Raw genomic sequence first — 21,789 nt, 5'->3', positions numbered from 1 at the left:
TGTGATGTCTGTGCGCTGCAATGCCTTCAGGGGGGATTCAGGGGCTACCCTTAACCCTAATCTCAAGCTGAAAGTCATCAACCTCGTATCTAAGACAAAGAGGCCGGAAAGAAAAAGGAAAAGATCTAAAAGTTGGCGCTTGATCGGCTTTTTGGTGTCAAGGTTGTTTTCGGCCGGCAAGCCAGTCCAATTGATCTTGGTTTTCTCCCTCCCCTAGCAGCCACTTCGTTCATCAGCTGCTGTCAATAGCATTGGGACCAATTAACAGCCGCCAGCTCGCCGCTTGTCATCAAGCCACCCTCTTGAAGGGGATAGCCGGGCCAATTTGGGGCGGGCTGAATGCTCTCGACTGAATCTTTGACATCATACCAGACCATGTCCAGACTCTACATAATCGTTTTCCTGTTCTTTATTTCTGATTTCTCACAAGACTTTCCCTTCACCATTTGGGTGATCAACCTACTCAAATTTGTTTTCAGTCCTGCGTTGGTTTTGGGACATCGAGTTACGCAGACGAGGATGGCAGCTATCGGAAGTGCCCCCCTTGTATGGGCCTGGTTGCTGTCTTTGGTTCAAGTTGCAACAGCAGCGAGCAATCCGGAGGACTTCACGAATGATTTGATAAGTGATCTCGGCCCGTATGCCAACCCTGAATCTGTCTTGATTATTTTTCACGGTTCGAGTACTGAATAAGCAACAGACTTCTCTCCCTTTTTGGCGAGCGTGTGACCGAACAGTTCATGACCGGATCACTAGGGTGGGCAGACAATGTCATCTTGGCGATGGCACCACTCGGCATAGTCACCATCATCGTCGCCGCTATTCGCGTGGGTGGTCCGCTTTGGATGAAAAGAATTATCGGAAGAAGCCGGGAGCCAATGGCAAGCGCTGAGATGGAATTGATGTCTTCAACTTCACCAGATGTCAGCGAGCTGTGGAATGGTCAAGGTCTGGTACGCGTAGCTGGAACAGGGCCCGTCCACCAGTTCATGATACTGCCCTCCACGTCACCCAAAACAACAGACGTCGTGTGGTCTGTCCTCCAACATCCAGAGTTAGAGGAGACATCATCGAAAAGTTTCTTGCGGTCGTTCCTCGCTATGCTATCACCGAACCGTCACAGAGAGAGACAGATTAACCTGGACGAGACAGGGGTCTGCGAGCCGCCCCTCAAGCTTGAAGAATCAAGTGGCCAACCGCAGAACTCTTTCCTCCTGGTCGAGAAGTCGGGTGCAGCTCCAAACATCAGTTTGAACCTTCATGGGAGCACCAAATTCGAACTCGGTCTGATGGCGGTCTTTGGCACGATGCTCCAGTTTGCGGTCCTTGCCTTCTGTGGCTGGACTGCGTACTGGCCTCATGAGCCTGGCTCTATTTTACTCAAGGACGAAGAGCCGGCCGAGCGCTACGCGTTTCCCTGTACCCTAAGCGGGACATTGCTGTTAGTTGTCGGGCTCACTCTCTGCGCTCACGTGGTGGAGTCGAGAACCATCGAAACAGAGTTTAGAGCGGGGGGCAAGACGAGCGGGCGTTTACTTTGGATCCAGAGGGCGGCAACGGTCAGCGATCAGACCTTTGGGTCATACGCACTTTACGCTGACAGAGATCCATTTGTCTTGCGAACCTCTCGACGCGCCGATACTGTCAGTAGACGCACGAAAACGAACAAAGGTCAAATCATCAATGAAGGTCTTGAAGCTTTCCGCCAAACAGAAACAATCATTGGAGTCTCAATAGGACTTGTCGGTTTTGTCGTACAGTTCATTGGTCTTCGGGGTATGAGTTGGTCCGCTGCGCTTGCTCAGTTGATCGCAACGTTGGCCATGACAGCTATCCGAGCCTGGGCTCGCAGAGAGTCAGACAGCTCGTTCCACGCCATCCCTTTGGATCCGGGCTTCGAGCTTGATTGGGTCGCTTCTAACCTTGGGCCCTACGGTGATATAGAGGAAAGCTTGGACGTGGAAAATATGCCTCCAGGTTCCTCAGAAGACAAAAGTCTCGACTTGACGGCTAAAATGAACAGTAAGGGACTGTTTCAGACACGAGCTAGCCTCGCTTCTTTGGTCGGGCTCCCATCTCATTGGCCTCGAGTCGGAGCTGTCGAAGCCATCAAACTCGTTAGCGCGATTGAGAAAACGCTGGATCTGCTGCTGAAAGATGAAGATGAATTCACATGGCAACATCAAGCTTTCAACAACCGAACAATCGAGATGCGAGCCGAGAGAAAGCATGGAAAGTGGCAGGCTACCCAGTTAGGCAGTGTCTTTGAAGCAGCTTTGTCGTTATGGCTTTTCTCCGTGAGAAATGCAGCACCCAACGTTCTCGGTGAAAGCGGGCCTTCGGACGCCAAACCAACGCAGGCAGATCAGTGGCTGATGGGTAAAGAGCCCGGCCTTATTATACTTGATCAATGGTCATACCGTCTTGCCAGGGACCTTTACTACTGGCTTCCTGCAAATATCGCTAGCTCGGTTGTTGTCTCGACCAAAGTTGAGAGCCCAGCAACGAATTCATCGGCCAGTCCTGCCGCTCCTACGGAGAACAGAGACGAATCAAGGCCCTCATCGAGTTCGCCCGGCTCATCCAACTCATCCGACTCGTCATCGGGCTCCACATCACAAGTTCGCAAAGTCTCAGCACCCCGTGTAGTTGGTTTCGGAGGCAGCGCACATTCGAGTTCCTATTTGGTACAAGGCAGTCTATGGAACGCCGAAAAAAAGCCCGAGCTCATCGCGGCAGAGATGTCGACATCTTTGCCATCCTTGTACACACAGCATATCTATGCAGTTTTCATGCAGGGGCTATCCCATGTTGTTCCCGAGATATCAAACGATGATTCGACATGGTGGGAAGAAAAGTCCGGAGATCACTTGAGTGGAATGTTAAGCAACATCAACGTCTCCAACCTGGTTGATTTCTTGCAGGAGATCCAGCTCTTTACGCCAAAGGAAGCGTACTTGGCAATCATTCCCTCACTCAGCAAAAACAACAATCTCGCAAAGCCTGAGACGGTTCTCCGCAATATGTTACTGAGTGCCCATCATCAACGACGCTGCGATGAGGTGGTACCCAGGCTTCTTTCTCGATTTCGGGATAAGGAATCTGTCGTCCACTTCGAACATGCCCCAAGCTTTCTTCGCGCAGGTCTCAGGAAACGGACATCGGCCTTACTATGGAGCTGTGTCAACCTGATACCATGTAAGAGCTTCCAAAGTGGCAATGAGGGCAAGCTTTTTCATTTCGAATACCGCAAGATGAGGCCTTTTCGACTACCATACTCTAAAGAAACGATGCATGCCGTTGAGAATTGGAGTTATAACGACGCCAAGGATCTTGCTTACTGGATGCTATCCTACATCTGGCAGAATCGTCTCGATCCTGACCATCATATACGAGCTTGGCCCTTGTACGTAAATGTCCGGAGAGGAGAAAAGGGGAAGGAATACTCTCGTCGCATGCTGCGGTATTGCCAACATAGCACGCTACACCAAGCTTTCAGAAGCGGCTCTCAAGACGAGATGAATGCTGCACTCCTCGAGGGAAAGGACATCAGTGAAGGGGACATTTGGGGATGGAAGGTTCTCCATTATGCCGCCGCGCTCATGGCTTCGAATACAGATCCGCGCTTCCCAGCGGCACTTGAGGCTTTAAAGATCGCACCAAGCATGATTGACACCCGTGACCTGATAGGGTGGACACCGTTACATTATGCGGCAAAGAACCCCAACGCGGGTCGGCTTTTGGATCATATCCTGGAGCACAGCAATGCAAACGAGTATGACAGTGAATCAGCCCTTGACTTGTCAACACCACTTCACTGTGCAGCCGAAATGGGGCTGGTCAATCACATCGAGAAGCTTCGGCGGTTCAAGCCTACTCGTGTCGCGAAGAAATGGTTCAGTTCCCGTGATCACAGGGGCTTTACACCCTTACACAGAGCCATTCTGGGAGGACACGTCGAGGCAACGAGGGCAATCTTGACAGCCGTGAGCCAATGGTGGGGAAGAGACGAGTATTGGCTTCCGGTACAGGAACATTGGCGATATATTCATTTTGCTATTTGGTCAGGAAATATGGAAATATTCGAGCTATTGCCTGTTGACAGAGATTTGGTGCTTGATTGGATAACCTGGGCAGACATAAACGGACTCACGCCTCTTCACATGGCTGTGGCACGCGGCAACACAGACTTTGTCAAGGTCTTGATAGAAAGGTTCACGGGTGCAGAGAGTCCAGACATGGATGGGAATCAATTGAGCCGGAAGGATGAGGCAGGTTACACACCTCTGGATATCGCGAAGCAAGAGGGCTTCGACGAGATTTGCACTCTTCTTCAAGAGGCCGGCGCCGATCTGGGAACCCCGGACCGGAATAAATTTGTGTGGGACCGAGCAGATCCCATGATGCAACTACCCACCTAGGTGGATCGCGGACAAGGTGTCAGGAACTCTCTCTGTCAAAGATAACGTCTATATTTACCAACAACCTATCATGAGTTCATCGAGTCTGTTTCGCGGATACCGGACCCCTAAAATCTTACATTGTTTTACATGCACTTCTCGAACCGGCTCGATGGGCAAACAGACTCTCGAGCTTCACCCTTCCCGTTCCGATCCAAGGTGACCAAGATGTGTGACTTTGCACAACTGGAGAAACGTCCGGAGAGAAAGCATCACTGTAGAGAATGAAAGTCCTGAGGACGTGGACAAGCTCTGACCTGTACCATACAGGGAGGAATCAAACATGGCCTCCTGCCTTCAGACAACACAGCTTTGTTGCCACCTCTGGAATCTGGGGTAGGTTGGAAGCTGAATCCAGATTGCGGGATTTCTGCTACCTACAATGTCTCCGACTCAAGGTGCGTTGGTGGAGTGCCACACTTGTACAGTGTGTCGTGACGTTTGACATGATCGCACAATGATGGCAAAAGACAGCTGGCAGTTGCTGTATTGAACAAGGGAAAAGAGGTATTCCCCGAGCCGAACAACCGCCACGCGATTGACGGTCTTGTAAGATGAATGAACTAAGGTAAGGTACAGTGTGGAAGTGTTGTGCAAAAGGTCATTCTACGGAAACGTCAATGGTGTCACCAACGCATAGCTTCATCAGCCTGGTCATTTGGAAACACGGAGAAGCCTTGACAGGAGGCACAACGCCAGTCATTTGGATGCACGGAGGAGACTTGACAGCAAGTCCGAACGAACACAACACGCGTTGACATGTTGTATACACCCGAAGCCGAGGACCCCTTGCCACGAGGTAGTGACAGAAACTACAAAGACCCCCTGTCTTTCCTCTTCGTTTTCATCACCTCTCTCATCACAAACGATTTCATCTTCTCAAAACACCAAGGTCAACTTCAATTTCAATTCTTCCCACGTTCAGTCCAAACCAACCACCAAAATGCATCTCCCCACCCTCATCCCCTTCCTCACCCTCCTCACCCCCACCCTCTCCCACACCATCTCCGAGCAGCGGATGCGAATGCTCTCCGGCGGTCGATTTGGCCCCTCCCAGTCCGGCAACAACCACTTCACCAACGGCAAGCGATACTTTATAAACCCCAAACCAGAAAACCCGGCAGGAGCCGGGGTGTTATCCGGCATAGACCCCACAAGAGTCACATCCAACAGCATCATGGACTCCCAATCCGACAAGAGAGATCTCATCTACCCAAAACCGCAAACGCCGGCAGGAGCTGGGGTTATAACCGGCATCGACGACAAGAGGATACCCGTCAACAAGAGAGACGCCTGCGAATTTTCCAGCTGCGACGCCTGCTACAAGGAGGAGCTGGCCTGTGTCAACTGCGCAAAGGACTTCACGGTGGACAACTTTGCGCCTTGCATGCTTTGGTAAGTTATTCCAACCCCCCACCCGGTCCTCCTCTCTGTGTGGGGTTGATGTCGGGAGATGCTAATGTGGAGTGATCAGTCTTGATCGGTGTCAGAGCAATTGTTGTTAGTTGGTGAGAGGAAGAGCGATATCATGAGGTATAAGGGGTGGGACCTGGGTGAGGTGGGTGAGAGGGCATCAAGATTGTCAAACTCAGCATGGAGGAATTGGTGTTTCTTTCATTGGATAACCTGTGGATCTGCTAGTGTTCAATCGTTAGCAATTCTATACATTTCGTTTGTCCAGTTCATAAAAGCGGCTCTTCTCGGGGTCTTCTCAGGGGCTCTTTGTCGTCCCACTTTCAAGCCTCAAGTAACAGCTTTCACAGCGACTAATCCAGCGTCTTCCACAAAGGTCCTAAAGTATGTGCATCGTTAATAATTAAAAAAAAAAAAAAAGGTCTAAGCCCCTATGTTGCTGAAAATCGTATATAGAGCAACCAATATCAACAGTTCATCCCCTATAAAATCCAAAATATTACCCGTATTACTTTCCAAAACTCCTTCGCTTGCTAGGTGAATTGCTTCATGGGTATAAAACATGATAAAAGCCTCCTGTCGGGTTCATTCCCCGACAATATGCACCGGGGAGGTGTCCCAGTCCTCAAAATACAGCTGATGGCACCAGTAGAGTGGACTTTCGTACTGGTGCGTCTTTCGCAGGCTCAAAACATCATTCTCTGAGAAATCGTTAGTCATGAGGCATGTCACTGCATTGTTTCGAAAATGCATACCTTTGCGTCGTATGATGGCCTGTGTCTCCTCCATCAGAGCAACCTCCTTCGGCTGCAGCTTGGCCAGCTCTGCAGTCTTCTCCTTCTTCCAGTCCAGCCGCAGGGGCGCAGACCCGTTGCACACAAAGTGGAAGCGCGAGAGGATGACCTTGGCGGTGTGAAATGCCCCTTCGAGGAACGAAGTGTTGGAGTACTTGGTCTGTCGGCACTGTTAGCTATACATCCACAGAGGCAGTTATGGTCACACATACCGGCATGCTGTGGAGTCTCGCATGGGATGCCGAATGTTTAGCCAGTCTCTCAATGTGGTTGAGGATGATAAAAGCAGACAGGTACACTTCGAACCACACTTCCGGCCGTGCTGGGCTGATCAGCTGCTCGAACTTCTTGATCACCCGTTCACGCAACGGCTGCAGAAACTGCCTGATGACAATCTGATCAAGAAGCGTGTCCATGATCGGTGGGATCGGGATCTTGCCCTTGTGTGGGTTCTCAGGATTCTGGACCGGTGACATGCCGAGCGTGTCTGTCCATTCTCCGCATATCTCCCATGGGATTTCGATCATTCGGGAAACGGCCCACATATCGAGAGTATCGGCAACGAGAGAGTCCTACTGTCGTTAGCCACGCGACAAAAATGGGAACGAACTGTTATGGACATACCGGTTTTCTCCGTGCATATTCCATTGCCGTTGAAACAGTCTTCCAAGTCAAACCGTCATCCTGCTGACCCCTCAACGATTCGAGATAGGACCCTTTGGCGGCGTCAATGTATTGCCGGAAATGGGCGTGAACTTTGTTCAGATTGGTGAGGGTAAACGGTGGTATCTTCATCTCGTGAATCATTCCGGCTGAATCTTTCCAGTAATACGAGAGTTTATCGGTGGGCTCTGGCTTGAACTCGGAGGCATACACGGTCAAACGATGGTGACCCATTCTTTGACTAAGTTTCAGCGTACGGACAGGGACATCGGGGGCGGAAATATCTTCGAGCTTAAACTCGACAAGACGTCTGGTGAACAATGGCTCGTTGGCTGCAGGACCTAGAAAGGTGTCAGTCCATGGCACTCTCTGAGCCGAGGAAACCGCGCTCATACCGGCACGGAAGAACATGATGTCGACCAAGGTGGATCGGAAGCAAGGCATGCGAGGGACATTCTTGTAGATCTTGGTGCACGTGCACAGGGTACAGCTGACATAGAGGCCTTTGGCGGCGAGATCACACTGAGAACCAGGTTAGTATTAACGATGTGGACCCAAGGAATCCCGTGGGGTATCGGCCACAAACCTGTCTCTTTGACCTCTTGCATCGCGCACATACACCTTCCTTCCGAGCGAGGGCTGTGCGTCGGCGTTTTTCTTCGTCAAAAGGAGTCCGGATTCTGGGGCGTTTCCCAAACGTAGTCATGGTAGCCTTCACCTGGCCACTCTCATCTTCCAGCGATATTCGACGGAGGGTCTGGGGCGTACTGCTCCCAGTGGTGACCTCGTCAAAGGCAGGGCGTTTCTTGGAGAGCCGTCCATCTGGCTTCCCACTCGGCTTATACAAGATGATCTCAAGCGAACCTGCCGAGTTCTTGGCTGCTCCTTTGCGGTTCGGCGGTCGCGGCGATGGACTAGCTCCGGTATTGTGCTCGAATTTGATTTCGGTACTGGCTATCGAGGGACGACGTGATGTATCGAGGTCAAAGGCTGAATTAGGATTGATCCTATGCCGGACTTCGGTCGACGGAGAGACTCCCAGTAGAGTTGGGACTGGACTGTCGGGGCCGGGGCTGGAGTCGGAGCTGGATCCGGTATGGTATCCATTAGAGAGAGCATGAGCCAGAGGGCCGAAGGATGAGTTCAGATCCGGACTTAAGAAGCCATCGCAATTGCTGTACGGACCTTCCAATTGAGGAAGGTGAGTTGTCTGGCCGATGATTGGGCCTCCTCCAAATGGTGGGCCGACATTCGACTCGAGGTACTCAAAGTCGTAAATGTCCGCTCGTTGACCCTCGGCGTAGATGGTAGGCGGCGCATCGGGATAAGACTGTGGGTTGCCGGGGTTGTGGTCGCTATTTCGGGCCGCGATGATCTTGGTCCCGGGGCCGTGGAACTGGGTATCAAAGGAGGCATGGTTCGACGGCACAAGCGCAGAATAAGCACTTGGTCCGGGGCCAAGTGGGTAGTCTCGCCGGTCGGAGGCCGTGTGGAATGTGTCAAAGAAAATCAAGGAACCGAAGGCGGGGTCGAAGAAGGGGGAGTGATCGCCAGCTTCGCCGAAGTGAAACACGGGGCCGAGATCTGTGCTGCCGGTACGGGAGTCCATCTCGGAGGCGACGGCGACGACTGTGACCATATCCTCCATGTTCATCAATGTCAAGGAACACAAGCACAAGGAAAGGACTCGAGTCGTATTCGCGTCAGCATCGCACGCTTGTCATAATCCAGGAATCCAGGATGCGGGTTGTTTGCCGCAAATGCTGTGTCGGGGTAGCGGGATGCGACACTTTGAGATGGCAGATGGCATTTGGCGTGGTGGGAAAAAGGGGATGGGCGTTGGAGGCCGCAATGGCGCGCCCAATCATCCAGCCCGGTCCCCTGGTAACGTGGGATTGCTCTTCTGGCTCACCTCATTTCTGTTCTCGGCCTAGCTGCAGGGCTACCGCGAAGCTGATTCGGCCGTCGTCAATTTTATGCAGGCTTCACAACACGATGCGCGCCTAAAAAGAGGCTCCCGAGGATATAATTGTTAGCCAAGATCTGGCAAGAGACACCAAAAGCGACACGGCAGGCTCTCATATACAGATTACGCAGGACCATGAGGGGGGACCACGCGAAAAGTGCCATGCCCAAATTAGCTGTGTAAGGTAGTACAAGCCGTTTTTCAATTCCCCATCTCTGCGGCTACCAAGCAGAATTTCCACTGCACGGACGAGGCTCAGACATGACGAAGACGCCCCCAACCCAGCCCAAAATACCTAGAGGGGTTTGCTTCACGATGGAATAGGAAGACACAGCAACCCTTCCGGTGCTCTTCACGAACACGGCGCTCTCTAGTGTTTCACATGATGACCAGAAATTTACGCTAATCTGCCGCGACGCACACCACACCTCATCGTGGCATAAGCCAGGCTCCTCAGAAGAGCGGTGCTGGCCGATGAGGCTCTTGAGGCAGCGCAGTAGCAGGCAGCTTTAAGGCTGTGACACATTCAAGCTTTTTTTTTTTTTTTCAAGACGGCTTCGCCCTTTCATAGCTCCGGGACCGGTCGGTCGCCTTGCTCATTGGTTTTCCTTCTTTCCCAGCGTGCAGCACTACGCCAACAAACTTGCAAACGCACCTAGCCTCACTATTCCTTGTCAATATTGACATTGCCCTGCCTCACCATGAAGCCCAGACCCGGCCTCCCAACCGACATCGAGGCTCTTACAGATGTCATCATCAGAACGATGCCGCTAGATCCGCAATGGGATTATCGGTTTCCGCATCGCCATGAGTATCCTGAGGATCACTACAAATTCACGCGCTTGCTATTCGAGTACTTTCTTGATCCGGCCTACGACGACTGGCAGGTCATGGTAGTGGAGGACAGCCTGGAGACAGGCTGTGAGGATAGACGGGTGGTCTCGTTCAGCGTCTGGGACGTTTCTTATCGCAACAAGAAGCGATACGGGCCCGGCTATGTAACCCAGGATCGCAAGTCTTTCATCATGTTCTTTGCTCACTTCTCCCACCGAAAACCTCGTTCGATCTCCCACCAGAGGTAACAATAAACTATACGTAGAAGCGTCACACTAATACACCGAACCAAACAGCTGTCACCGAGGTGGAAAGGCAGGGAGGCAGGGCACGCCGGGACGCGAACCACAAGCACTTTCAGGAGTTCTGGAAGGGTCAAATCCGAGCCTACAAGATGTTCTTTGGCAAGATCGGGCCCGACCAGATTCACCTCCAGATTCTTGCCACGTTGCCCGAGTTTCAGCGACGTGGTCATGCCTCCTCGCTCTGCAAATGGGGGATGAAGATGGTTCATCAAGAGCGCCTGAAAGATATTTCAGTCATGGCCAGTCCCATGGGCCACAGCCTATACACCTGGCTGGGGTTCAGCCTTGTGGGCACGTTTCATATTCAAGTGGCTGGCGAGGAGGAGATGTTGACACTACACGCCATGAAATACGTCCCCGATTCAAAAGTCTTCAGGGTCGTGGCAGATAATGGTCAGTGTGATTTGATGTGAGGCAGCATAGGAAACGGATTTTGTATTTTGGAGTTCATATGATAGAGGTTCTCATGGGAATTCCAGTATGGGCTTGGGTTTCACGACGATACGATTTCACTAGGCATGTAGCGCGCAGAACGGAGATTTCTCACCAAGTTTACTCATGACAATCAAATCTTGACTATACGTTGATTTCAAACATTTTACTTGCTGACGACATGTAGATGGAGGCCTCCCGCCAGACCAGATCATGAGGGCATCTTCGCCCACCACCTCAGGCAGCCTTCGTCACATACAACAAACACTCTGCTGCGGACAGATCCAGCAGTCCCAAAACCCAGGCTGAGTTGTCGCTTTCCGTGATTGCGGAAATGTGGTCTTGAATGATGGTTGACTTCCACACTTGACCTTCCTCATACGGCGAAAAGATTCACCGATTTTCTAAATATGTGACCGATGGGAACCGGTGGGGTAGGTAGGTACCTACCTATGTCACTCTTAAATCTTAATCCTTCCTTTCACTTCGACAGTTGCAGGTGATCCGGCCACTGTGGATAGGTCAAGACATGCCTCTCCAGAGGAATGGCCCTGACATGAGCCGAGTACCATCACACATCCAAAGCCACCGCCAGGGCATGCACAGTATGCTCCCCAGGACAGTAAGACGGACAGATAGTCGATCCTGGTAGAGAGCTCAGCAGTATTGAGGCGTATTTTAGATGCTGACTTTACTTTAAGAAATTCTCAATAGGTTCATCATGAGACTATCTACTCAGCAGAAACTGATAACCACTGCCATATCATCTTGAAGATCACTTGTCGTTGATAGACACAACAGCGGATCCTTGTCCGGCAAGTGGCTGGGGTGGAACTCGGCATCTGGGGAAGTGGGGCCGCGGGAACAATAGCGGGAAGCTTGACTGACGTACCTACCCCACATCGTTATCGTACCTAGCTGCCATTCTTATCAACCGCGCATCGTGATGTCTGTTGCGTCAGAGAGCAAAGAGAGCCCTGTGGAGGCAAGCTGTCTATGAAAAGACATCGGAGAAGTGCCTGATAACATCCAGACGAGCACGAACACCTAACCTGACGACATGCCTCCGGATACCCCCCTCAACTCGCTCCCCAACGAGGCAAGCTTCGCCATCTTCCCCTTTTCTGTGCTACCCACTGTCATTCTAACCCCCGCCAGCTCCTCCTATCAATCCTCAACGACCTCCCAACCTCCGACCTTCTCCCCCTCACCGCCGTCTCCCACCACTTCTCCTCCATCGCCCTCCGCATCTTCCACCACCGCCTCCACAACCTCGCCGTCTCCCTCTCCCCTTCCGGCCGCCACAAGCTCATCCTAGAATGCTACCACCCCACCGCCAAAATCTCCACCCCCTACCTCTACTGCGAATACTTATCAACCGATCAGTTCTACGATGAGTCTTCCGACTCTGCCCTGCGGAACAGTCTAGGAGAAGTCTACTCCCACTTCAAACCCGTTCTCCAAGACGAGAACCGCCGTCCTCGAATGCGCTATCCCCGACGACGACCTGAACTTGAAGAAGAGGAGGAGAAAACTGTTCCCCATCAGGATATCTACCTTGATGCTGATGAGGGGTTTTCTCAACTCTGCGTTATCACGAATCTAGTCAAGCTCGGACCGAAGCCTGGGCTTTTTCTGTCACACGTTAACATCTCCGAGGGGCTTATCCGTCTTAAACGTAACTTTCTGTCGACGGCATCGTCAAATAGGACAGCAGAGTCAGAGGTACTGTGGGCAGATACGAAGCAGACTATCGGACTCAAGTTCAAGATTGAAGAAAAGGACACAGGAATAGAAAGGCCGGTATTGGTGGCGGAGGGGGAGGAACTGCCGGTGGCGTACAGGCTGCAGTTTGAGGAGTTGGTCGTCAGAACGGGGGAGTTGCTAGAGGCGTTTGAGGGGGCCGAGAGGCAGGAAGGGGAGGTTGATGGGGAGGGAAAAGAAGGTAGGGCTGTGGTTATTGCTGCTTTTTGATGGCTTGGTTTTGCGCTTTCCTGGAAATACCGTCTGGATCATTTCGGCCATGCTATCATGGCGGAATAGAGAACAACAAAGGCGAACTCTACCCGGACCAGATTAGGACAGTTGACGATCAGGACAACGAGTACTGGAAGCGAACAACACTAAGATGAATGAGTTGTTCTGGTGTTGTTTCGCTCCTGGCGTGGGATATTTGGCCGTTTATTGAGCCTCTAAGCCAGGATGACCTGGTTTTGATGCTCAATAGCAACGCCAAAAATATCCCGTGTCGGTATGATGATCAGAAACGAGGAGCAGTTTGACGGCACCAACATCTTGGGAAGGCCTCAGCAGCCTATTCTAGACGGGAAATCGCCGCACTATGAACCAAAGCGAAGCTGTGTTTCTGCGTCCTGCTTCCCCTGCGCTGCCAAGAGAACAATCACTCACAATTCCGGGTGATCAATATCTAGGTTTCTACCTCTACGAGCAAGGACAGTCAGCTGTGCCCCGTCACCGGAGCCAAGTGTTCTACTGGACCGCTGTGCCCGCCGCGCCGGACTTTCTCCATCTCAGCTCGCACCTCACACCTGTGGTCCGGCTGCAGATGGTGGGCGATGGTACTTGACCGAAGGACAGAGAAGGTTCACGATGCACAGCAGGCGAACAGGACACGGTGCAATGAGACACGACCGACCATATGGAGGCCGCAGTCGGGGACCATACCACGATGCACATGTATACCGCGCGGCGCTATGGATAGGGATGAACTTGGCGCATCCTCAGAAACGGAGGCGTTTGCAGTGCATCAATGTAGATCGAAAAGAACAGGCTGAACTGGCATCACTTGCACAAACCTTGGTCCGTCCCCTTTCAAGTCAAGCGACGTGGTGGTTTGCCGGGCAGAGCGGTGCATGATCGGCGTTGGGGTCTGGTACAACCACAGCTTCATCACTTTTATGCTCATCTCTGTGGTTCTTGTTTGTGCAAGTACAAGAGAGGGACGGGTTGAGAAACCTGGTTGAGGTGACGTCCGGAAGGGCGGACAAATCATGCCTTGCGGGTTGAGGAGAAACAAGAAACAAATGGCGAACAGGGGGGAGTTGTGGCAAGCCGCTGTTATTTTTGAGAGACGGGTTTGTGTGAGCGACTTACCTGGTGGTTGGACTGCCATGTTTATGCTGAGAACGGGTCGAGACGAGACGGGATCAGTGCCGTGGTTTGTGCAACTTTTGCAGAGCATCTTGGGCTCTCTTCAGATAAAATGCCGAAGAATGAGGGTATCAGCAGCTTGAAGAAGCGAAGCTGGAAGCTGTTTCGAGAAAACTGGTTCCCTGCCAAGCGACCTTCCACGCACGGACCGCACTCTACAACTTGTTCAACAGCGTCCTTCCGATACCCGAGCAAGGTCAGTGCTTCTTTCGGCGACCTGTAACACCCCCTCGACACAAGAGGGAAGTGTTCAGGGTTCCTCGTCCCAACTCTCCTCCGAAGACGTTCCACGACAGACGGCCATAATCCCCCGTGGCAAGAGTTGACAAATCCTTCAGTCAGATGTTTGCGGTTCAGCAACGCGTCGACAGCTAACAGAAGCGCTGCTGACTGGACGGTGTTCCGGCGGTGAAGAGTCAGTGGAGAAAGAAGCATCAAAAGAGCGAGTTTGCGACGGCACGGTCAAAAATGGCCGATGGTTGATGGCACGGCACGGCATGCGCAGGCACGAAAATGCAAAGGCAAGGAGGAGGCCTGACAGCCCGGCAAGAGCCGCTTCCATTTCTTCTTCAGCTGTGGCCCCACATCTTTACGGCGGATAGCGGGGCGCCCTTAGCGCGACCCCGCTCTTCGGGTCCGATCTCCCCCTCGCACAGGGCAGCTCTCAACGACGTCCCTTTCTAGGTGTCTCCCTGGCACATTGACAGAAGGGTTTCTGAGATTTTCATTCCCCCTAGCCAGAAGATATCTCGCTGAAGAAATCCCTACTATTGAGAATCAATGACGACTACCAAGACATTGTTTTCCCTACAGACATCTTCAACAACAACAACCCCGCGTTGTGTCACTGAACGTTTCAGCTGCTTGTTGGTCCCTGCACTCGTGAGCTCGGGCTTGTGTGAGGGGCGCCCTTTGGCTGGTCCAAGCGGGCCTGATCACCTCCATCACCGTCCCATTCCAGGGGACCTTGGATCTGACCCCGATCGCGACCAGGTACTGGTGTATGTACCACAAGTGCCCTTCCCACGCGTCGTGCTGGTTCGCTAGGGAGCTTGAGGCAGGCAAGGGGATGCCTGTCGCTGTCCTGCCTTGTTCTTGACGCTGTCAGCGATGACATACACAAAGGAAGATGGTTTCTTCTTTCTTCGGGTTTTATGAGCCGCAGTTGGCTTGTATTACCATGATCACCACCAAGTGTTTTCGCCCCTTGGCTGAAGGTCAGATCATCACTCTGGAGTCTTCCACCCAGTACCAGAATATATTCCCCCCCTTCTTGAGCCCATATTTGTCCCTTGCCATCATGCGGCCAGAGTGGCCTTGCATCGACAGCTTACCATTCAACCCTATCACGACCACCCAAGAATGTGAGGTCAATGCTTAGTGCTTGATTGCCCTCCCTTGCCCACATCACATTTTTTCTTTCTCTACTGCTACCCGAGGCTGGTACCCGTATAATGCCATGGTAGCCTCTCCCCTGGTTGTCCTCTTTGGCCCCTTTCCTTTTCTAGTCTGACCATTCCTCGTGGCCATCTCACAGCAAACATTCGTCTCGTCTGCTGGACAGCGACGATAGACGACCCTTTATCACAAAACATCTCCTCAGCGAGTAGAGGTGTCATCCCGTCGTTATCATCACCACCATGGGACAGGACCTTGGGATAGACCTGAGGAAGGAGCTGGGGCTCAGAGGGGGGAGTAATGGGAACGATGGGAGCAGCACAGCGGGATTGATCGAGTCGTTCCCACCACCGCCTCCTCCAGCAAAGGAACCGCATCATATGATGGCCAAGAAGAAGCCATCACAGTCATCGTTGAACTCGACTAGTCCGACGGAGCCGCCAAATCGCCCATTACCACCGAGGCCGGTATCAAAGTTGGGAGGGGGGTTATCGAGGAGTACGACGAATGCGAGTGGGTTCACTGCCATCACACCATTACCACCGCCTAGCATGCCTCCACCGAGTGTACCGCCACCAAGCGTGCCGGCACCAAATCGACCACCTCCACCGAAGCCATTACCTTTGAGTGTTAGGCCACAGGTGCCGCTGGGTATGAACCCGCCCACCAGACCAGGGACATCAACTACGGCGAAGACGACGACATCAGCAGCGACCGCAATGGAGCTTCCACCTGTTTCCACGACAGACTCAAAACCGAGAATGTCATGGACTTCGACGGCGGCGTCATCGTTGAATGTGCCGCGGAGGATAAAGTACGGGCAGGGGAAGTATAGCAGTGTGGAATTGGTCCCTCAGCCGAGTGATGACCCGGATGATCCATTGGTATGACTGTCCCTCTTGGCCTTTTGAAGGATTATGCTGATACTTGTGTGACAGAACTGGCCCACATGGCGCAAAGAAGTCAACTTTTGGTCACTCATGTTGATGGTTGCCATGACAGGGGTGACAAAGACGATATTTATGACGGTTAATGCTCAGGTCTCCCAATTATATGGCGTGTCGTATACGGCTGCGGCCGCGTTGACCGGTGTGCCGCTGATTTTGTCGGCCATTACAGGGTTGGGGTGTTTAATTGCAGCGAGGATGGTTGGGAAGAGGCCGTTTTATCTGGGGTCGCTGATCTCGTTTTTCATCGGGACGGTGTGGAGCACCAATGTTGGTTTTGAGGGTGCGTATGGGCAGTGTATGGCTGCGAGGGTGTTTCAGGGGCTGGGCTGGGGAGCGTGGGATGCGCTGGTGTTGGGGAGTATTCAGGATACGTTCTTTGTAAGTTTCTGTCCTGCTCGTCTCTCAGGAAGAAATGAAACTGACCAAGGAAAAGGAACACGAACGCAACATCAAGATCACCATACACGCCATCACTACCACGGCCACCCTCTGGTTCCCCCCCATCCTCGGCGGCGTCGCCTCTCAATCCTCCGCCGGCTTCACCCTGCAATTCACCATCCTCAGCAGCTTCTTCGCCCTCGCTATCCCGGCCATCGCCTTGGGCTGCCCAGAAACAGTTTTCGACCGAGCATACACCCTCTCCGCCGCCGCCTCCGCCGCTCCCACACCAGGGACCGGCCTTTCCGGCTTTGGCCTCACCGGCACAGGCAGATACAAAACCTCCCTCCCGCTCGCGCCCTATAGGCTCCTCTCCTGGGAAACAGCCTGTACCTACCTCGCCAAACTCCATCCCTACACTTATTCCACCCCTATTTCCCCCTCCCTCCTCCTCCAAGCCCCCAGAGCAATGCTCGCACCCACCACCCTCCTCCTCTTCCTCGTCTCCTTCCTCCCCATCTCCGCCCTCTGGTCTTTTTCGTCTTCCCTCTCCCTCATCTTCCACCCCCTCCCCTTAAGCCTCCCCCCCTCCTCCATCGGCCTGTTCTTCTTTGGTCCGTTTCTGCTCTCCCTCATCCCAGTCATAACCTTTAACTATTTTTACCGGAAGTACTCCACAATCTTCACCTCCACCCCCAAAACCCACCTGTTCGTCACTGCGGTAGGGTTAGTCCTCTCGTTTATCGGAATTTTGACCTTCTCCCTCCACACCAGCAGCTCGCTCACTCCCGATCCCGATTCTCTCATGGCAACAGGCGCGAAAGTCAACCTCCCGGCGGTGGGGTTCGTCTTTGGACTTTTGGCAATGGGGGCTGCGACGCTGGAGCACGGGCTTCAGAGGGTGACGATTGGGGAGTCGACTGCTTTCACGAGCAGGAACTTGGGTGTCAAGATGAGGAATGAAGTTGATATGGGGTTTGGGGTGGAGTTTTACCGCAAGGTTATGATGGGTGTTTTTGTCATGGGGACGCAGACGGGGAACTGGGTTGTGTTTGAGGGGTTGAGGGGACTGGGGCTTGGGTTGGGGGTTGCGGTGGTGGTTTTGGGGGGTGGGTTGGCGACGGGGTGGTGGTTATGGGGGGGGATGATCAAGGGGGGGGACGGATGGGCTGTTGGGGGGGTTGATTTGGGGGAGATGGGCAATGAGGGGGCGGGGATAAAGAGGAGTGGGAGTTTCTTTGATACTGACTAGGGGGGAGTAAAAGTGTACGATGTTATGATGGGTTCAAGCGCCTAGGTAACGATGTTTTGATGATGATGGGTTTTTTGATGTTGAGAATCAGGGTATGATACCACGGCTGACAGCCGTCTTTTCTTTTGGATCTTTGCAACAGGGGTGGGAAGGGGAAAGCATTGGGAGGAATTGGGGTGGCAAACTCTGTATTAGTACCACTCTTGATGAGCACACAGAACTGTTTAGAATACCGTTTTCTCGGGAATGACATCTTCCTTTTCCAATTATCCAGTCCTTTCCGGACGGCACCTTTTCAGCCTGTTCAGAAAAAACTCACCCATGGCCAAACCGGACCTTCTACTCACCCACAACAAGTCTTCTGGAAGGCCGCTGTCGAGCGTGATCTGGCTTGCCATCATGTGGCTCGGCCACGTTCCGCGTCGATCAAACACCCCTAGATCAATCCGGCTAGATACACCCAGAACATCGGACGATAGTTCGCCACACTCACTCACAAACCCCCCACCAGCACAAGCGGAGACAAGGGCAAATAATTACTACATCCATATTGCTACCCTCATACACTAGGTACCTATTCAACCCCAAGCAAAATCCCAAACAAACTTTTTCGCTATCCAATCCCATCACCATGCAATCATCCCTCTCCCCCGCTCCCTCCTCCTTTTCATGTACCCCTTCTCACCATCCTATCCAAGTTAAAAGTACAGATAAGTCGAACAAGTCAGTAGTCCTCAAAATAGCTCACAGCCAGGTATCAACGAAGTGAATAGTCCAAGAAGAAAATACAACGCTCTCTCATCTCAAGTTCCACCAGACAATTTTTGAACAACGCTATGATAAAAAACAGCAACAAAAGGGGAATGATACAAACAAACTCGTGCTCATTGCAGGGGTGTTTCCAATATTCTCCCGAGCCGTCAACTCCGCTCAGTGACAGTCCACCGTCTCTTTGTACAGCTGGTATCTCTCAACCGATCTGCATCCTCAGGGGGCCTGGGTCCGTTGCCACCCCACAGCCCGCCAGGCCCATCCCCGAGCTGCTCCGACGATTCCGCCTTGGGAGTCGTGACGGGAGAAAATGACGGGGTGGGGATCCTTTCGGTAGTCCCTCTAGGACTAACAGAGAGGTTGAACGAATCCAGGTTGTTGGTAGTGCCAGGAACAGGGGTAGGGGTTGCTGCACCATCCACCTGCTCTGACGTCTCGGACGAAGCTGGCTTCCGGTCCGCATCGCCAAAGTTGGGCAACAAGAAATCGTCATCTTCGTCCTCTTCCGGCTGAGAAGAGATTGGAGACCAGAGACCGATCGACGGCCTATGCCCAAAGGTTGACCCCTTGTTTGCCGTGAAAGAAGTGACGCCACTCCCAACAGTAATGCCTCCTCCGCTGTTGATACCATAAGAGAGCTTGCTGCCAGTTGTTGGTGTGCTGCTGTATGTGTTCGAAGTGGTCCTTCTAAGCCCATTCAGAGCCATATTTGCCGACGACCCACGGGAATTGTTGTTGTCGTTCCAGGAAAAGTTGCTCAAAGTTGAAGAAAACGACATGTGTCGCCCTCGAGGACCGTTCAAAACACTGGCCACCGAGACCGAGGGAGATCGGGAAGGGTTGGGTGTTGTAGGCGGCGATCTAATGTGATCACTGTTCGCAAACAACTTGAGGTCGTACAACTGATGTACAGGCGGCAGGTCGTTGACGTTGGTAGTGTCCACATCATGAACCTCGGGCTTCCGTACAGCCATGGTCAAGGAGGCCATGCCGACGTCCATGAGCACAGGCTGATGAGTAATCGCCCCGATCAAAGCATTGCAGCCGGCACCATGAGACACCATGATGACAACCGCCTCCGTCTCGACATCATCATCTTCAGAGTCGGTGCCATCCGATCCTCTCCTAACAGGCTGAAAAGCAAACTTCGTCACCATTTCTGTGGGATGTTCCGCCGTCGTATACCAGTTAACCAGCTTCTGGACGCCACTGCGGAACCTCTTGTGCATGCTGGCCCACTCCTCCGGGAAGCTTCCACCATCACCCCAGTCCAGAGGGGGTCCTCTGGAGTCCCATTGGTAGTCAACCTTTACACACGCATCCTTGGCATGAGCCACATAGCCTGGTGGGATCGTGTTGTTGTTGCTAACAGCGTAGTGTGGCACCGGCGACACGTATCCGTGGACGCCGAGCTCGATTTTAGGAGTAGAGGGTCTCGTGCTCAGACTGCTCGTTATGCTACTCTGGCTGCCGATGCTGGGACTCCTAGGCAAAGCGTTACTCAGGGTAACCATGCTCCCAAGGCTATCATATCCTCCGTCACTAGGTGGTGAAGCCGGGCTTGGTCGACCTGTCGGACTCCAGAGGTGACCTTGGGAATTGGAATGGTGATGGCCACTGAAGGGTGGGTAGTGACTATAGTCTTCCCGTCTAAGGAGCTCTGACTTGGCAGAAGCAAGCATCATAACAGACTCGGGGGGTGGGGTAATGAGTTCGAAGTAGGTGGGCGAAAGCCATTCTCCAAGGAATGCGTCCAGTCGTAAAACAGACTTTCGAATTTTGACAGGTTTCTGTGGCGGGTCAGTAATGATATTTGGTGGCCGTGGTCGTCCCTCGAGTGCGGGAGGGGGAGTGGGCGGCCGCGAGTCCAGATCGGGAGGTCCAAAGGGGGTCGAGTCCTGTGCCAGTCCCGCGCCGATAGCGATTGAAGTCTGGATGCATCGAAGAAACGGCGAACTGTGCAAGACCACCTTGTACCGTTTTCGCTTCCTGTTTGGATCTGGGTTCATCCTCGCCTCAAGCTCGTCTTCTTTTACTCTTTCCTGAAGAATCGAGGCAATTCGGCCACCCAGATTCTTGCATTGCTGCCAACCGCTGTAAGTGAGAGGTGGGTCGTAAGGAGCCGGCGATGAGAGATGCCACTGCTTGTCGGCAGCATCTAGCCGGTACCCGTGTCTAACCACTACGTCAACAGAGAGTCCCCTCCAAAAAAACGATATGGCAACCAACTTACCTCACCACGAACAGGTACGCCGGTGGGCGCCCCATGATGATAAATTACTGTTTTGACTGTTTGCTGCAGCTGAAAGTGTGGAAGGCCGTTGGACAAGTGTCACCAGAACAGACCCTTATGAGTACTACCACCGGAGAGGCCGTGGAGATTCTCGCCGACTAAGAACGTCACGATGTGGGGTTGGAGACGGGATCCTGGGTCGAGCAACCGTGGGGAAAGCGGGGATAAAGTTATTAGATCGACAACTGCCGCAGGATAGTGTATGGGCTAAAGGGGGGGCGGGCTTGTGTCGAGCCGTTGTTGGTTAAATAGAAGTCTGGCTGATCTGCTAAGGTGTTTGGAGGGGAGTTGGAAAGGAGACGGAGCTGGAAAGAGGGAGAGGCTTGTAGTTGTAGGTTTCGGTTCGCGGGCTGGTTTGTTTGTCGCTGGGGTGTCGATGCGATGGCCGGGCTGTGTGTGTGGACTGGACTGTGGGGGGGGGGCGGATGGCTGATGCTGGGTGATGCAGCTTGTTCCTCGAGCCAACCGCCGTGCAGGGCAGCTAACTGATGGCGCGGCTTCCAGGTTGATTTTGGTTACGAACAGCAGTAGGTAATGGCGTGGGTGCTGTGATGCGATGCGAAGCAATGCTAGGTAGGTATGAGATGTATGCACCTGCTCAGGTGAAGGGCTCAGGTTGTGCTTGGTGTCAATGTCAGTCAAAGGTGCTGCTGCTGCTTTTGTGTGTATCCATCAGGTAAGTATATAAAAGAAGCTCATGCGATGTCCA

The 21,789-nt window shown here is 52.8% G+C and overlaps 7 protein-coding genes across 7 annotated transcripts; 5 read left to right on the top strand and 2 right to left on the bottom strand.

Moving 5' to 3' along the window:
- Window positions 1-519: 519 nt before the first annotated feature.
- PODANS_6_9430 (uncharacterized protein) lies at window positions 520-4,421 on the top strand (the record flags this gene model as incomplete). Its single annotated transcript, XM_003437307.1, has 2 exons — window positions 520-638; window positions 701-4,421. The coding sequence occupies 2 exons, from the start codon at window positions 520-522 to the stop codon at window positions 4,419-4,421; spliced, it is 3,840 nt and encodes a 1,279-aa protein (XP_003437355.1).
- A 982-nt stretch (window positions 4,422-5,403) lies between these two features.
- PODANS_6_9420 (uncharacterized protein) lies at window positions 5,404-5,859 on the top strand (the record flags this gene model as incomplete). The annotated part of the gene is made up of 1 exon (XM_003437306.1): window positions 5,404-5,859. One exon carries the CDS (start codon window positions 5,404-5,406, stop codon window positions 5,857-5,859), a length of 456 nt encoding a protein of 151 aa, XP_003437354.1.
- A 599-nt stretch (window positions 5,860-6,458) lies between these two features.
- PODANS_6_9410 (uncharacterized protein) lies at window positions 6,459-8,984 on the bottom strand (the record flags this gene model as incomplete). The annotated part of the gene is made up of 6 exons (XM_003437305.1): window positions 6,459-6,574; window positions 6,629-6,827; window positions 6,880-7,239; window positions 7,292-7,671; window positions 7,726-7,852; window positions 7,917-8,984. The coding sequence occupies 6 exons, from the start codon at window positions 8,982-8,984 to the stop codon at window positions 6,459-6,461; spliced, it is 2,250 nt and encodes a 749-aa protein (XP_003437353.1).
- A 1,013-nt stretch (window positions 8,985-9,997) lies between these two features.
- Window positions 9,998-10,848, top strand: PODANS_6_9400 (uncharacterized protein; the record flags this gene model as incomplete). Its single annotated transcript, XM_003437304.1, has 2 exons — window positions 9,998-10,355; window positions 10,427-10,848. The coding sequence occupies 2 exons, from the start codon at window positions 9,998-10,000 to the stop codon at window positions 10,846-10,848; spliced, it is 780 nt and encodes a 259-aa protein (XP_003437352.1).
- A 1,177-nt stretch (window positions 10,849-12,025) lies between these two features.
- Window positions 12,026-12,841, top strand: PODANS_6_9390 (uncharacterized protein; the record flags this gene model as incomplete). The annotated part of the gene is made up of 1 exon (XM_003437303.1): window positions 12,026-12,841. A coding segment is annotated over one exon (816 nt), but the record flags the coding sequence as incomplete, so codon positions are not given.
- Window positions 12,842-15,678: 2,837 nt separating this feature from the next.
- PODANS_6_9380 (uncharacterized protein) lies at window positions 15,679-18,016 on the top strand (the record flags this gene model as incomplete). Its single annotated transcript, XM_003437302.1, has 3 exons — window positions 15,679-16,284; window positions 16,375-16,764; window positions 16,820-18,016. 3 exons carry the CDS (start codon window positions 15,679-15,681, stop codon window positions 18,014-18,016), a joined length of 2,193 nt encoding a protein of 730 aa, XP_003437350.1.
- A 920-nt stretch (window positions 18,017-18,936) lies between these two features.
- PODANS_6_9370 (uncharacterized protein) lies at window positions 18,937-21,055 on the bottom strand (the record flags this gene model as incomplete). The annotated part of the gene is made up of 2 exons (XM_003437301.1): window positions 18,937-20,962; window positions 21,021-21,055. The coding sequence occupies 2 exons, from the start codon at window positions 21,053-21,055 to the stop codon at window positions 18,937-18,939; spliced, it is 2,061 nt and encodes a 686-aa protein (XP_003437349.1).
- Window positions 21,056-21,789: the final 734 nt, after the last annotated feature.

Source organism: Podospora anserina, chromosome 6 (genome assembly GCF_000226545.1).
Source record: "Podospora anserina S mat+ genomic DNA chromosome 6, supercontig 4".
Lineage (NCBI taxonomy): Eukaryota > Fungi > Ascomycota > Sordariomycetes > Sordariales > Podosporaceae > Podospora > Podospora anserina.
The sequence above is the reverse complement of the archived record's forward strand: the minus strand, read 5'-3'. Positions and strand labels throughout refer to the sequence as shown.